Genomic DNA, 15,077 nt, shown 5'->3' with positions numbered 1-15,077 from the left:
TTTGGGGTCATAGAAATATTCTACAGTTACATAGTAGTGATAGTATCATATAGAGAAAGTAAAATGTATACATTAAAATGGTGAATTTATGTTGGATAAAAATTGCACTATGTGAGCTGCATCTCAATTAAAAAAATCTAATGGCCTTACTTTTGTCTTACCTTTTGTATCTTCACATTACATAGCACAAAGTTAGAACCACTGTTTTAAAGTTAAAAAATACAGTTAATTCTCTAAGTGTTCCTCAGCTCTGTTTTATCCTTTACACAGTTTCCTGCTCACTCTAAATCCTCACACACATATACAGTCAAGTCAAGACCAAGATGAAAAATAAGCTAACTTTGGGTAATGTTTAGAAGCTTTTAGTTTCTATTTTTAATATAATTACAGTCTGGGTAAAGCTTCTATTATCCAACAATGTAGCTCAGTATAAGGGGTTTTCCATACCACAACAATCCTAGTCTACCAAGTCATCTACAATTAAATAGTTTCCTGAGCAGGTCAAAGCAACTCTGTAGTGCTAACAAAGGGCTCCACCACTTTCTTTACCATCACCTCCTTCTAGGAACTTCTGTCGTTCTTACCCTCAGATAAACTCTGAAAATGGAGGCTTAACACAGTCTATAATATAGCATCCCAGGAAGCATTTCTCTCTCTGTCTCTGTCTCTCTCTCTCTCTGCCTCTCTCTCTCGCGCGCGCATGCACACACACACACACACACACACACTGCCTACTGGATAAAACTACCTTGTTTCACAAAGTATAGTCATGACACTTGTTAGTTACCCCTATAGAAAAACAGCTTCATGGTATCAGTGCCATTGGTCTAAAGTTCATAGGAAACTGGAGAGAGCTTTAAGTAGATTACCCTCATGACATTAAGCAGTCATATAGCATTTAGTGATCTAGCCATTGTTGAAATAAATTACCACTGTTATGAGGTTTCATTGGGAAAAAAAGGTAGGAATAAACATAACCTACTCAATGAACATTATATACTTTCATCTTGTCATCTTAGAAACATTGCTCAGTCATAGGAACAAATCAAAGTTCATGAGCTATAATACCTAAGCTACTACTAAAACAGTCACAATTCTGAGACACTAAAATAGACACCAATTTTTGTGTGTATGAAAAAAAACCTCTAACATTCGATTAACCTACATCATTGAAACTGAACAAGCAGAATCAAAATGTATGATTCTATTCTGACATGTTCAAACAAGGCCCATTTGTTTATGATATAAAATGCTCTATTTTTATTTCATGAAAAACAACACCTTCCAATTTTTCAGCAATCTGGGTAAGATAATAAGGATGGTGTAGAATATAAATGAAGGCACTTTTTAAAATATTTTATTTAGAAAAACAACTCAGGCATGAACATCAGACTGTACCTTTTTTTTTTGGTGCATGTTTCAAATGATAATTCCTTCCACTGTCACCATTAAATCTTAATCCATTCTAGCTCCTTGCATGGGTCATTGAGTCTATATGTACTGCTGTTATTTTAAAATGTTTCCCCTTGGTAGGGAAAGAGGAGGAGAAAAGATGTTGAGAGCCAGATGGGCCTCTTCACAGTTCATTTATCAAACCTAATACGCTGAGCTCCACCCTCCTCTCTCTCACTATTGCGGTTAAACTTCCATATAATTTGGTAATCATTTTCATTATCAAGACTGACCCTAAAGCAGCCGATCCTGGGATACACAGTCCTTGCAGCTGCTCTTTTTCCTGCCTTTTCCTACAGTAGACCCTAAGAACCTTTGAGTTTATTAGCTGCAGACTGACCTTTGGGCTGTGGAGGTCAAGAAGGGGTCAGATCAGAGGGCTTGCCCAGTTCTTTAAAAGCTATAACAAGCTGTCCATCAGGCAGAGTGGACTGTATAAACAAAGCCAAATCTTCAGAAATTCTGTACCACTTCTGTTAACACTTACCCTGCATTCACACAGCGGCTCCTGAGGTACTTTGGATCATTCAACTCTGGGGAAGTGAATAGACAGCCCTAATAAGCCTATTTGGAGAGAGCTGTTTATAGGATTACTGAGTTTGGGGAAGGAAACCCACAGCACTCAGATGTGCCTCTGGAATCACAGGGTTGTGTGACACTGTGACAAACTCGGTTACCCCGAGTCGTTGCAGAATTGACACTTTGTTCAAGAAGCTAAATTACAGGGAACATATGTGTTTGGTTTCAGAGATGCTAGTAAATCCCAACAATGGCTCGGCATCTGGCCTGAAAGAGGTACAAATATTTTATAACTAAGTTACAAGTTTCCCTGAAAATATTCTCCTTGATATCATGATCACAAATGAACCTGCTGTTGAGAGGGCTTATTATAGTAGACTTATGCTCAAGTCATTGCCAGCTGCATAGTCTCAGCTGACCTAAATTTCTTGAAGTTGTATAGTTCATAATGCATCCTCAAATGTGCAATAGAAGATAATTAGAATCATCTGTATGTAACTTTCAGAGGAAAAAATTTCTATTATCTAATCTAACTGATCCCCTGATAGCTTTGATGAAAGTAAAATGCTGTAACCTATTGCTTGGCCTTTGGTGAGTGCTAATTATTTTCTGTCAAAGCACATTTTTCCTTGTGTAATTCCAAAGTACACAATAGGCCAATCTCTGAAACACAGGCAGCAAGGGAAGCACTGCCGTGGATGTTTTATAACTTTCACCACTACATGCTGGATGCTAACCGAGCCTTTGCCCTGCTCCAGACAGCCAGATGACGCTTTGATGAGGAAGAGAGAGGGATATGGTGACCGTCTGTTTATACAGATCATATGGATGAGTCTTTTAGATAGGGAACTGGAATGGGAAACATCAAATGAGGGTGAAAAGGGGAGCGGGAAGGATTATGGTTATTTAATACTCTGAGGACACTTTGCCTCCTGAGCTCTCAAGACATCGCCCTCTTGAAATTTTCTTTCAGGTGTTTGGTTTTAAGGGAGTCTGCACAATGTCAGTGGCTGAGCGCTTTCTTTTCTCCTCCCCTACCACAAAGGACTTGAGAATTTTTGTTTCAGATGCTAGACTACATCAACTTCAACACTGGCTCCAGCTCCTGATTAAATTGTTAGCAGTAAGGGCCAGAAATGCTGAGACCAGACTCCTGTTAAACAGGCCATTTTGGCCACATCGTTTGATGATTTGGAGTCATAGGAAATTACTGTTAACAAACCAAATGCACTCAACAAAAGAAAGCCATTCTCAACATCCACATCTCCTGCTGTCTCTGGAGGAACCCAGAGGGAGATTGCAGGGAATTCATTCTGCTTCCCCTTCCTATTTTGTAAGAATCACCATGGGGAAGCTAGAAAATGTCAGAGGTAAAGAAACCTTTTTGGTTCCCCTACACTGATATTCTATAATTTAATATAGATATGCATTCTCTAATAAATACAGCATTTAAATTATAATACAAAGGATAATTTTAAATTACTTATAAAATGTTCAATTGGAAATCAGCTACTAATGCAGTTGAAATGGTGTCATTTATTATGACCACATTGTGAAAAGAGGAAAAATACTGGGAATTTTTAAATGATTGTTTAAACATAAATCGGAATTTACAGATAATAACATATTTGAAGAAACAGCTTTCTGATATCTGATCAAAATCAATCGCTCATACTGTCTTTTACTTTGGAAAACACTCTCCAGCCTTGTTCAGAAAAATCTATTTTTATGATAATTATTACTAGCAAAGCTATCAATTATTGTAAATTTCTGTTGTATGAAGTCACTTGGAGAATATTATGGCTATTAATAAATATTCTTGACACCCAGGCATATAGAATTTTTATGTACCAAATAAGACTCTGAGACAAAATACAGTATAATCTTCCTAATTCCTCTCCCTCTCGCTTAGAGACAGATGATAATTCAGTAATTTTTACAAACTACAAGCAGCTCTAACCTTTTGTATATCAATTGTTTATCAAAAATGAACAGGGCACCATGACATAAACTATGCAAGCAACGATTCTACAAAAATGTATGTCTTATACAAATTTTCTACCAGTAACAGTTTCCTAACCATAGTATCTCCATGTAGAAAAACTAGCAGAAGTAATTTCTACTTGGTCAATTCTAAAAATGGGGTAATAAACAGACTACATTCAAATAATCTGCCCTTCCTCCAGTGACAGTTATTGTGTGGATTTCCCAGGCGTTGATCTGCCCTAACAAAATGGGAATGCAAATCTTTTTGATTGCTGATTGAATGGGGCTCTTCAGCTTCAGGTACTTATATTACATTATGCTCAAGATGCAAACATGTATGCTGAATGTTACACTCAGGGATAAATCACATTCACATACAGACTACGTCATGGGTCATTACAATGAATGTAGGTTACCACGGGCAGGAAAGCTAACTTTAGCTGAAAAGGTCTTCAGCTTACTTATTTTTCATGGCCCCTCAAATACCGGGTGTAAGGAAGGACTTAGCCAAATATAGCTCTTGTTTGTCAGAGACAACAAATCCCATTTCCTAACAGAACTAACCTGGCATGCCATTCCCTCCTCAGGTTCTGGCGTGTGGTGAGTGAGGCCAGGATGGCAGTCAGGATTTCATTCCTTTGTTCCACGGGGAGCCCCTCTCTTTTCACTTCATGAACCACAGCATTTGTCTACAAGAAATGATCCAAAAGAGAAAAGAAAAAGTGAAAAATTAATAATAAAAAAGCCCATAAGCAAATAAGGACAGTAAATCAATGGCTTTTTTATTACAGTTCCCCTGCTAACAAATCAATACAGTAAATGATGGTCAAAAATGGCCAGCATATATTTTGTGTCTAATCAATGTACATGGCACATAAGGTAAACTCCAAAGCTCCATGGCCTAGAGTAACACATCAAGATACTGTGAATTCTCTCTCATTTTCTCAGCACACCAATGATTTTTTTCCCTGGGAATTGCCTACCATGAGCTATTATTAGATATGATTTTCACGTACACTTCTCTGTGAGTTGTTGGGTTTGCCTTTTTAAAAAAGAGCAGGCTCTGACTTTTTCTCTGTTTCCTGCCACCCAGCTGAGGCCTTCCACTCTGCCTCTCTGATTTGAATCATTACTTTCAATTTCTACCCAGGCCAGTGATGGGGGAGCTGGGGGAAAGGAGCAAGATTTACTCGTCTCCTTGCTTCTTGCAAATCAAGATCTTAAAAATTACCCAGAACATGATAGCTCAGCAAACACCTTAAGATTATGTTGCTTTTAAAGTTAGTCTAGCTTCTTTGGAGATTTTATAAATGAAGCAATGGCTAAAGGGAATGAAATTATTACTTTTTATGATGTTTAAAGAGCAGATTCATAATTTGGTTCTCATTGTTAACTCCTTGATAGCATCGTATAGTATTTACTTAATATCTTCATGATCACCTGAGACAAAGTATAGTGTTTATTATTTCTACTGCATATATCCTTTTGTCCAGAAAGAGAGCCAACTACCTTCTTAGGAAAGTTTTTATCTGTAAATTTAAAGAGATGATCAACCAAGGTGTTCTTTCCTCTACTATCAAGAATGTGAACCAGGTTGCCTTGATTCCCATTTCCAGGACTTTAGACTCTTGATAGGAATGACAAAGAGAGTGGAGAAAAAAATCCAGTGACACCAGGCACTGGTGGCTCACACCTGTAATCCTAGCTACTCAGGAGGCTGACATCTGAGGATCACAGTTCAAAGCCAGCCCGGACAGGAAAGTCTGTGAGACTCTTATCTCTAATAAACCACTAGAAAACCAGAAGTGGTGCTGTGGCTCAAGTGGTAGAACGCTCACCTTGAGCTGAAGAGCTGAAGGAGAGCGCCCAAGCCAAGAGTTCAAGCCCCACGACTGACCAAAAAAAAAAAGAAATCCAGTGACAATTTATCAATATCCTTGCTAGTACCACCTATGGTACTCAAGAGTTGCTGGTTTCCTGAACTTTCTCAATTCAGATGATTCTCTTTTCCACTGATGCTTTCAGTTAGCCAATATTCTTTTAACAAACTCATTAGAATCTGTTTCTGATGCTAAAATCAAAACCTTTAGTTGACACAGGAGAAAAGGCAGGAAGTATTATCTTAAAAGGATCCAAGATTATTAGAGTAACACTAGCCAGGAAAAGGACTTTGACTTTCACCTCTTAGTTCCACTATGAGATTGATTACACTAGAGGATGTAAGTGGTTGGCTACTCCATCAAGTTCTACAGAAACCTTTTCAGTCCCCTACCTAAGAGAGGAATGATCACTTTCTTTAGATAATGCCAATCTATGATCCCAGGATCCAGGGGTTACAAATTCAAATACCAACTAGCGCCAGGTACATAGCATGGATGAGTAAAGCCAAGGTTGCCCAAAGAGAACACATACTCATCTAGAATGGCAGCCACTATTTAGCTTTAGCTAATTTTGCCATTCAGGATAGCGTACTCATAAATTTTCAAAATGAATTTAAAATCTTTTTGTGGGAGGGGATTTAAATGTGAAAACTCCTGATTTAAAATGACACATGGTCTCCCTGATATGTGGATGCTAAAAGAAAGAGGAAGAAAGAGAGAAAGAAAAAGAAAACTCCTGGTTTTGTAAATACTGGAAGTTTGTTTTTGTTTTTTGGGGTTTTTTTGTCAGTCGTGGGGCCGGAACTCTGGGCCTGGGCGCTGTCCCTCAGTTCAAGGTTAGTGCTCTACCACTTGAGCCACAGAGCACCTTCCAGTTTTCTGGTGGTTAATTGGAGAGAAGAGTCTCACAGACTTTCCTGACTTTCCTGGCTTTGAACCTCAATATTCAGATCTTAGTTCCTGAGTAGCTACGATTACAGCATGAGCCACTGGTGTCTGCCTTAGTTGTTTTTTGTTTTTTTTTTTTAAACCATATCTTCAGGTTCAGCTCTGCAATCATTCTAGTACATCTTCATGACTCCTGCCATGTTGGAGACAAGCTACACAACACTGAGTATTTTTCTTTAAAAATCAGCCTACTGCCAGGCATGGTGGCTCATGCCTGTTATCCTATCTTCCCAGTCAGCTGAAATCTGAGGATTGAGGTTTAAAGCCAGCCTGTGAAGGAAAGTCCTTGAGACTTTTAGCTCAAATTAACTCCCAGAAAACCAAAAGTGGTGCTGTGGCTCAAAGTGGCAAAGGTACATGTTTATGTCATTCTATATAGGTATTATTGCTTGCTGAAGGCCCTAAGGCTGAAATGTGTTCCCTCTTTGTAAAAGAAGATGTTAACAAATGCTAAAGAATGCTAAAGACATGCTGGATCCATCAGGAGCTGAAGAAGAAATGACTTTCTTTCTCACTGTGGGCTTCTATATATGCACCATCACCCAGATATCCCCAAAGTTTCACATCCTACACTCTACATGCAGTGCCCTACTGCAGTGGTTTCTAAACACTTTGCAGATAAGCCTATTTCCCATCAAATGTATTCTTACACGGAACTCCAATGTACACAGCACACAAAAGCAGACCTGCTGCCAGTCTACTTATCATGGATCTCCTCAAATTTTCAAGTCCCAAATGGAACAAAATTTGCTAACCCTAACTCCATGGCATTCCAACAGCACTTAAGTTCTTAGAAGTTTATACATTGTGGATAGGAATATAAATACTGTCATATTGATAGGCAGCATAATAGTTTCTTAAAATTAAGTGTATATCTAACATATGATCCAGTGTGGTTAATCTGGATGGTCAACTTAGATTGAGGGATACCTGGGAGATGAGTAAAACAATCTTTGAGGGTGTTTGGGAGAGCATTCCAAAAACAAATAAATCACGAGGAGTCTGAAATAATTAAGTTTAATCCATAGATGGATTCAAAATTTGAATAGACTATTGTGAGATGGTGAAGGAAGGACTTAAAGGAAGTAGATCACTGGTGCTATGACTTTGGAGGTTGTATCTTGGCCTTGGACACTTTCTGTTACTTCTCTCTGCTTTCTAGCTACCATGCAGGAAGCAACTTTGCTCTGCCATGCCCTTCCACCACCAGCCATGTTCTGTTCCCCCAAAATGGAGCTAACCCAACATGGATTGAAACATCTGAAAGTACAAACCAAAATGAACTTTTTCTCCTTTTACACTGTTGCTCCCAGATATTTGTCACAAAAGTGAAAAGCTAACTACTATACCCAGGAAACTCATTTATAGGAATTTATCTAAAGAAGTCCTTCACAGTATCAAGGGATAAACACATACATGGTATATCCACATAGCCGAATAATATTCAACAAGAAAAGAACAGAGAAGGAACGGATACATGCAACTACTTGGGTGAATCTCAAAAGCCAATTTCAAACAGCTAAACATTGCATGATTGTATTTATTTGACATTCCAAGAGAAGCAATCCTATAGTAACACAGAATATAACAATGGCTGTAAGGAATTAGGATGGATTTGAGACAACACATGGGAGTTTGGGGATGATGGATCTATTCTATGTCCTGATTGTGATAGTGATTACATCAGTTTAAACATATGTCAAAGTTGTAGCCCCACAACTGCAAAAAACAAATGTCAAAACTCACAAATATATATTTAAAAGATCAGTTTGATTACATGCAAATTTTTATACAATTCAACTGAAAATTTTCATTTCCATCACATTTTTAAATATATATTTTCATTGTAAAGATACTGTACAGAGAGGTTTCAGTTACATGAACAAGGTAATGAGTCCATTTCCTATCTAGCATTGTTACCCTCCTTTGTTTTTCCCCACCATCCATCCCCCAACCCCAACCCCCCCCACCCTGCACAAAATTGTAAATTTCATTTTCAACATAGTGTCTTGTACATCTCATTGCTACATTGGGTCATCCTGTATCCTTATTTCAGCATTTTGTTATTTTCCTTCCCCTCCCCAAATTAGGAAAATGTATATACAAGATGCAGGACACTGGAATCAAATACAGTGACAACAGGGGTTGTACCATGGGGGGAAGAACATATAAAAAACAAATTAAAAAACCACATTCCATCACATTTTTAAGACAGAAGGACTGCAAAAAACAAATTTAATAGTAAACATACTTAATAAGTACTAAATGTAATAGAGAAACAGCCAGATTCTAAAAATCAATAATTATAATTTAGTTTAATATTGAAGATAAGTGAACTTCTAGTCATCATTTAGGGTAAATTTACAGTAAAATTTAGGGTACAAGGAAGCTATTACACACAAGGAATCTCAGTGTCAAAAGAGCATTCTTCTTAGAAGGAAATTAGCAGCAATATTTTTCTTCTTCATAGTGTTGGCTCTTTATGGGGCTTCACCCAGGAAATATTAACAAACTATTTTCCCATTCATAGGCACACAGACCTATCTTCAAACAAGTTCTGAATTGTAAACAGTCTCCTATTTCTAAACACATTCTTCTTCTCCTCCCCTTAGAATATAGGGAAAGAAAGCCACAAGTTTAGGAAAAATACCAACGGGTTACATTTCATTTAGTTAGTAATTCTTTTTCAGTAAAACAGTATGAAAATGCTGACGAGATCAGAAGGGGCTAGTATTTTTAAGGATGCTAGGTGTTCAAACCCCACAGTCACTTTCTAGCTGAGGTTTCCTTTCATGATGGCAAAAAGACAAGAGAATAGACTGTTCTTGCCTTATGTATCTTCCATTCAGATTGCTATTGTTCAGTTGCATCTTAAACTCAGCTAATCTACCACATGCAAGCCTGTGCTCCTTTAACAAAAAGATACTGCAAAAGTTTCAAGAAGTCATCAGGTAGCCTATTAAACAGTCCCAACTATACAATGTCTATTTGTATCAGGACTCAAAGGCTCATCTCTCATCTGAACCATACAGTGGCCTCCAAACTGATCTTTCTATGTTGATCTTATCCCTTACATGAGTTTTCCTGCTTCAAGAGAGATCTTTTCAAAGTACAGGTCTGAATAAGTTACTTACTTTCAAATAACTCAGCATTACCACCAGTCATGACCTTCAAACTGTCCAGCATGAAAGCTCTGGTGTTTCAAAGAGATGAGTCCCTTCTGAAAGAGGGTACCTCTGTTCTTATATGCTTCAATTATTAGCATTTACAGGAAATAAAAATGATTTTTTTTCCTGAGCCTGGCAAAAAGAAAAAAAATAAAACCATCTTCTTGATACAAATAACTGTTTCCTCCTCAAATTTTATCTCCTGCCATCTTCAATTCCACAAAAAGATAACTTTCTCAACACACATGGTTATTCTTTACCATACAGTTACCAGTATGCTTGTTATATCATTTGCCAATAACTACTGATTCTTTAAAACCCTTCTCAAATACCATTGCTTTCTCTGAGGCAAACCCTTGTGCCCAGTGATCACTGCTCCACCTCGATGTAGCCACAGCCAACTGTACTTTATTCATCAGGATTTCTCTGTATCTGTTCACTTGGATGTTTCTTCTTCCAGAAGGTTAGCTCTCTTAGGAGAGTGTCCATGCCCATTTCCAAGGGTTCTAGCATGCCAACATGCCATCAAATAGACTCTGACAGATGCTTTGGAATGACCTGTGAGACTAAGTCCGCTGAAGCAAATGATCAAGCCATATTCAAAGCCCAATGGAGTATCACAATAAGCTTTGGTTTGACTCAAAGAATTCTAAGAAAATTTGTAAAATTATTAAGCAACATAGCCAAGAAAAATAAGTATATGCCCTCAATAGGTGACCACTTAGAAGGGAAATACTCAATGGGATATGGCTAAAAATGCATACTTACCCTGTAAGTTACCTCATTTAATCTGTATCACTTTTCCCACTGGACTGGCAACACACAGGATCACTGAGAATATCTCAGAGTCTCTAGTTCTTCCTGATTTAAATCTTTATACACAAAACAAAGAAAAAGACCAAAAAAATTCACTAGACAAAGTGTGGGGAAGGGAGGGAGGAAAGGAGAAAAAGAGACAGAGAAAAGAAAACCTAAAAACTCTAAGAAACTCCAAGTTTTAGGCTTCAATTCCACGTTTTTCATATAAAAACTCTGTGAATCTGAATTTATTCAATTATAACAGGGTAGTTCTAACTTTTGTCCACTTATGTTACATTCAGTAACTTGGAATAAGCTCTAATAAGGATAGCATGTGTGAGCATATATGCAATAAAGCAGAATGTGTTGCACATACTGTTTTCAAAAAAGAATCACTCTGCAATTTAAAAGGAAAATTCTATGTAAATCATTCTCTTTGGCCTTCTCTGATAGGGAGTAAGAGACTCTTACAGGAACTCTAAAACTCAAGATCTGATCTCTATTTCTAACAAATCAGCAAACTTTTGTCTGAGGGCATACATTGACACAAGATGGCACTCTACAAATATGACAGCAATTCTTTAGCTTCTTAAAAATGTTAAGGAAGATTTCTTTTGCTTGCAGCAATTCTTTTTCTTAGCTCATTAAAAATTTTTAGGGAGATTTCTATTTGCTTGCAATTTCAGAAGACATAGAGCAACACCTGGATGCCAGGACTGCAGAGCTTTCCAACCTTCTCATTTTCCATCTCACCACCATCAAGGAGGCAACGCTATCACTGTGAGAAGCACTTTTTATATACACATGGCTGTCTGGGTGAGCACTGTATTTCCCCCTGCACACACAAATTACAAAGATATGCTCTGACTGATAATGGGGCTAAGGTTCAACTTGTGTAGAAACTTGGTTGAAGATGTTATCAGCTGGGAAAGCTATTTCCTCACATCAACATTGCCACAGGCTGTCAAAAAGCCAACCAATGCTCCCTTCTTCAAAAGTCCAGGAACACATTTTTTTGCTATCCTTCGCTTTTTTTTTTCTTTTTCTTTTTCTCTTTAAGAAGAAAGGCACAGAACCCACTGAGATAGCCTTAGTCCCATCAAAGAAAGGTCGATCTCAGGTCTTCCTTCATTCACTGATTGTCAGTTTAAGATGGCTCTTTTGTAAGGCCTCTGCAGCCCAATGCTGAGTGATGCCTTCACATTTTCTAAACTGGACTGGGCACCACAACAGATTTCCAGCATGCTTGGATCTACAGCTCAGCAGAACAAATAAACATTCCTCCAGGCTCCTTTGCCTACCTTATCTCCCACTCTAAGAGCAGGAGGTTTTGGGGGTGCCAATGTTTACACAATGTTAAAACTTTCTTTCCCCTGTTTCCTGAATTTGAGAAAACACATCCTGGATGACCTCGGCTAAGAGATAACACCAAGTCACCACTGGGTGCCACGTCTACTGGACCACTTGGGGCTGCTGTCTTCATTCCCTCCCTTCCCCCATTCTGCAGAGGATAAGCTGACTGTCTTGAAAGAGGGGCTCAAAGGCATAAGTCTCCAAGAGGCTGCCAACAAAGCAGCCTTTTATTCTCACCCAAAGACACACTTGGTTCAGTTCATCTCAAAGACCCACTTTATTTGAATGAATGCTTCGGCTGAGTTCACCAAATGGGTCCTCCAAAGGCCCAGGGCATAGTTTAGCATTTTTCTGTCATGTACTAGAGAGCGAAGGGAGTTAACAGAGTAATCAAGAATGTCTGAGGGTAAAGAATTTAGGGAAAATGTGTGTCTTTGATCAGTTTCCTCATCTGTAAGGGGATATAAACAACAGCAACTAACCCATGAAGCTGTGGTAAAGAGTAAATGAGAGAACCTACATAAAATGTTTTAGCACAGTGTTTAGCACATGCAAAAAGCTTAAGTAATATTAGAAATCATCATTACACATTTTAAAACTTGGAAAACATCACAGAAGATATGGACATTGGCTTTTAAAAATCATAAAGTATCCTAGCCATGCCTTTGAGTGACATTGTACACTGTGTGTCATTCCCTACTACTGACTAGTAGTAGAGAACTCAGTGCACCTCATCTGTTTCCCTAAAAAGCCATTGAGCCACAGCAGCATGAAGTCTCAAGGGCATGTGGAGGGGCCAGCTGGAATGATCAGGCTGCTATACAGAAGGATATCCTGCTTCTAGACATTTACCTGGATACACCAGAATAGTGTGTGAAAGGTGGGCCCCCAGGGCTCTAGTTGGCAACTTTGGCATTTTAGATGATGTGGGAAAATAGCCTGCTTTGTAAAGGAAAGCAAAAAGAAAGAAAAAGGAAGAAGGGAGGATGGGAGGAAAGAAGGGTGGAAGGGAAGGAAGAGGAGTGGAGGGAAAGAGAGAGGAAGAAATGGAGGGGAAGTAAAAGGAAGGAAAGGAAAAAGAAAAAGGAAAAAAGGTGCAGAGGCTTTAAAAAAAAAGTGTTGTTTATAGAATCCAGCTGCTTGGGCCTTGGCGCCAGCAGCCCCTCATCCTGCTATTTTACGCTAGCAACCCCACTGCCCCCACTGGCACAGGTACAACTAAATGTTGACTTCAATGCTTCAGAGAGCACTCGACTGATTTTGTACATGATTAATTGCCAAAGACATGGCTGGCCATATGGAACAGAGAAAGCATCAAGTAATTCATACTTCTGTATGTGATCACTTGGCCCCTGTTGTTTTAATGTACAGGAAAGAGCTAGTACAGCACAGCCCTGGTGTCTTGCCCCTGACAGCCCATTAAGAAATCTCAGAGCACCTAGTTGAAGTTATGCTGTTGGCTTTTCAATAGCAGCCTAATAAAACAGAAGCAACGCTTTCCAACTAGTCTTAAATCTTTCACATTCAGTACATTAACTACTGCAGCTAAAACAACGGGCTTCTTATGATAGGAAATGGGATTTGATTTCTAGTCTCTGCATACTAGAAAGCCTTTTTCTGACCTTTATAGAGTTTAGAAAATTATTGTTCTTTTATTTCCTTCTGTTTTCTAAGTAGTCTAATAGAATCGTTTGCTTTAAGAGAGTCTACTCTTCATCATTGTTACATGCAGTCCATACAATAAAGTTGATTCATGGAGAGGTGAAAGACACAGCATAATTATTCTTACCAAGACAGTGCAGAAACCAGTCCAGCTTCTGAAGCATTAGCTTCCTTTAGAAACAAGAGAAAACAAAACTTCCACAATGGGGAAGAAGCCCCACACACTATTATGAATCTTACCTCTTTCCCAGCACTATGGGAAATGAATCCACTCAATAAGACAAAGAATATCAATTTATTTCCCATTGTTCTGCTGCTGACTGGGTGATACTCACTCCAGGCAAGGGGGAAAGGTGCCACCTTAGCTGCAATTCTATCCCAACTTGCAGTCTATTCACTTTATCCACTCTTAAAATCTCTGCAGCCTACAGAGAATAGGGATACATTTCCACAATGTTTTCCTTTCAAGGATTTTCACATGACAGCAATAAAAGTTATGATGCCCTCAGTAGTTTCCTCTGTCAGTTCTGACATGTGTTAGTGGGGATGACTTTGTTGGCAATTTCCATTAGAAAATATTTATACAGTATCTTTTGTCTGTGGATTTTTAGGTGCTGTAATTATCCTCACACCAGAAGACTCCATCGATGGGGAATTCCACTTCACTGCCTATTCATTAGCAGGACTGTAATTGCCTCCACTGCCAAAGTGAGCAAACGGTGCATTTACAGCTGCAGCCAATGGCAAAAGTCTCCTTGCATCTCTGCTGCTTCTGCTGCCTCTGTTTCTTTGGAGCATGCTGATGCTTTTTAGAATGAGTAACTCAACTATATCAAGAAACAGTGAGCATGAGCAAGATGCTTCAACGAAAAAAAAAAAGAGATTCCAATACTAAAATTGACCCTATAGTACAGCAGTGAAGATACAATCCTGTTTCTAAAAACACAAGAAATACTGACATTGACTATGATCTATAGAACTTTTTAATGATAATTCCTATTTTGTAGATTTTCACATACATATTTAGAGAGGATGAAATACCCAAGAGAGTTACATGTGAGGCAGAAGCAATAGAGTGCTAATTCTGTCAATCTCTCATTCATTGTTGCTGTAAGAGTACCTTACCAGATTATAAATTAAAGTCTTATGCCTAATACAATGTGTGTGTGTGTATATATATATATATATATATATATATATATATATATATATATATATATATATATGTACATATGACAAAGTATTTCCGAAATCCCACCCGTATGAATAAATTCAACAGAGCTGCAAAACCTTTAACAAAGCCCGGGGGGGG

At 38.3% G+C, this 15,077-nt stretch overlaps 1 protein-coding gene across 1 annotated transcript in view; it reads right to left on the bottom strand.

Moving 5' to 3' along the window:
* Fto (fat mass and obesity associated) overlaps positions 1-15,077 on the bottom strand; it is a 379,565-nt gene that overhangs the window by 160,147 nt on the left and 204,341 nt on the right. Inside the window, exon 8 of the mRNA XM_013027975.1 lies at positions 4,522-4,646. Coding sequence (XP_012883429.1) covers positions 4,522-4,646 — 125 coding nt within the window. The remainder of the gene's footprint in view (positions 1-4,521; positions 4,647-15,077) is intronic.

Source organism: Dipodomys ordii, unplaced genomic scaffold (genome assembly GCF_000151885.1).
Source record: "Dipodomys ordii isolate 6190 unplaced genomic scaffold, Dord_2.0 Scaffold106, whole genome shotgun sequence".
NCBI classification, from domain to species: domain Eukaryota; kingdom Metazoa; phylum Chordata; class Mammalia; order Rodentia; family Heteromyidae; genus Dipodomys; species Dipodomys ordii.
The sequence above is the reverse complement of the archived record's forward strand: the minus strand, read 5'-3'. Positions and strand labels throughout refer to the sequence as shown.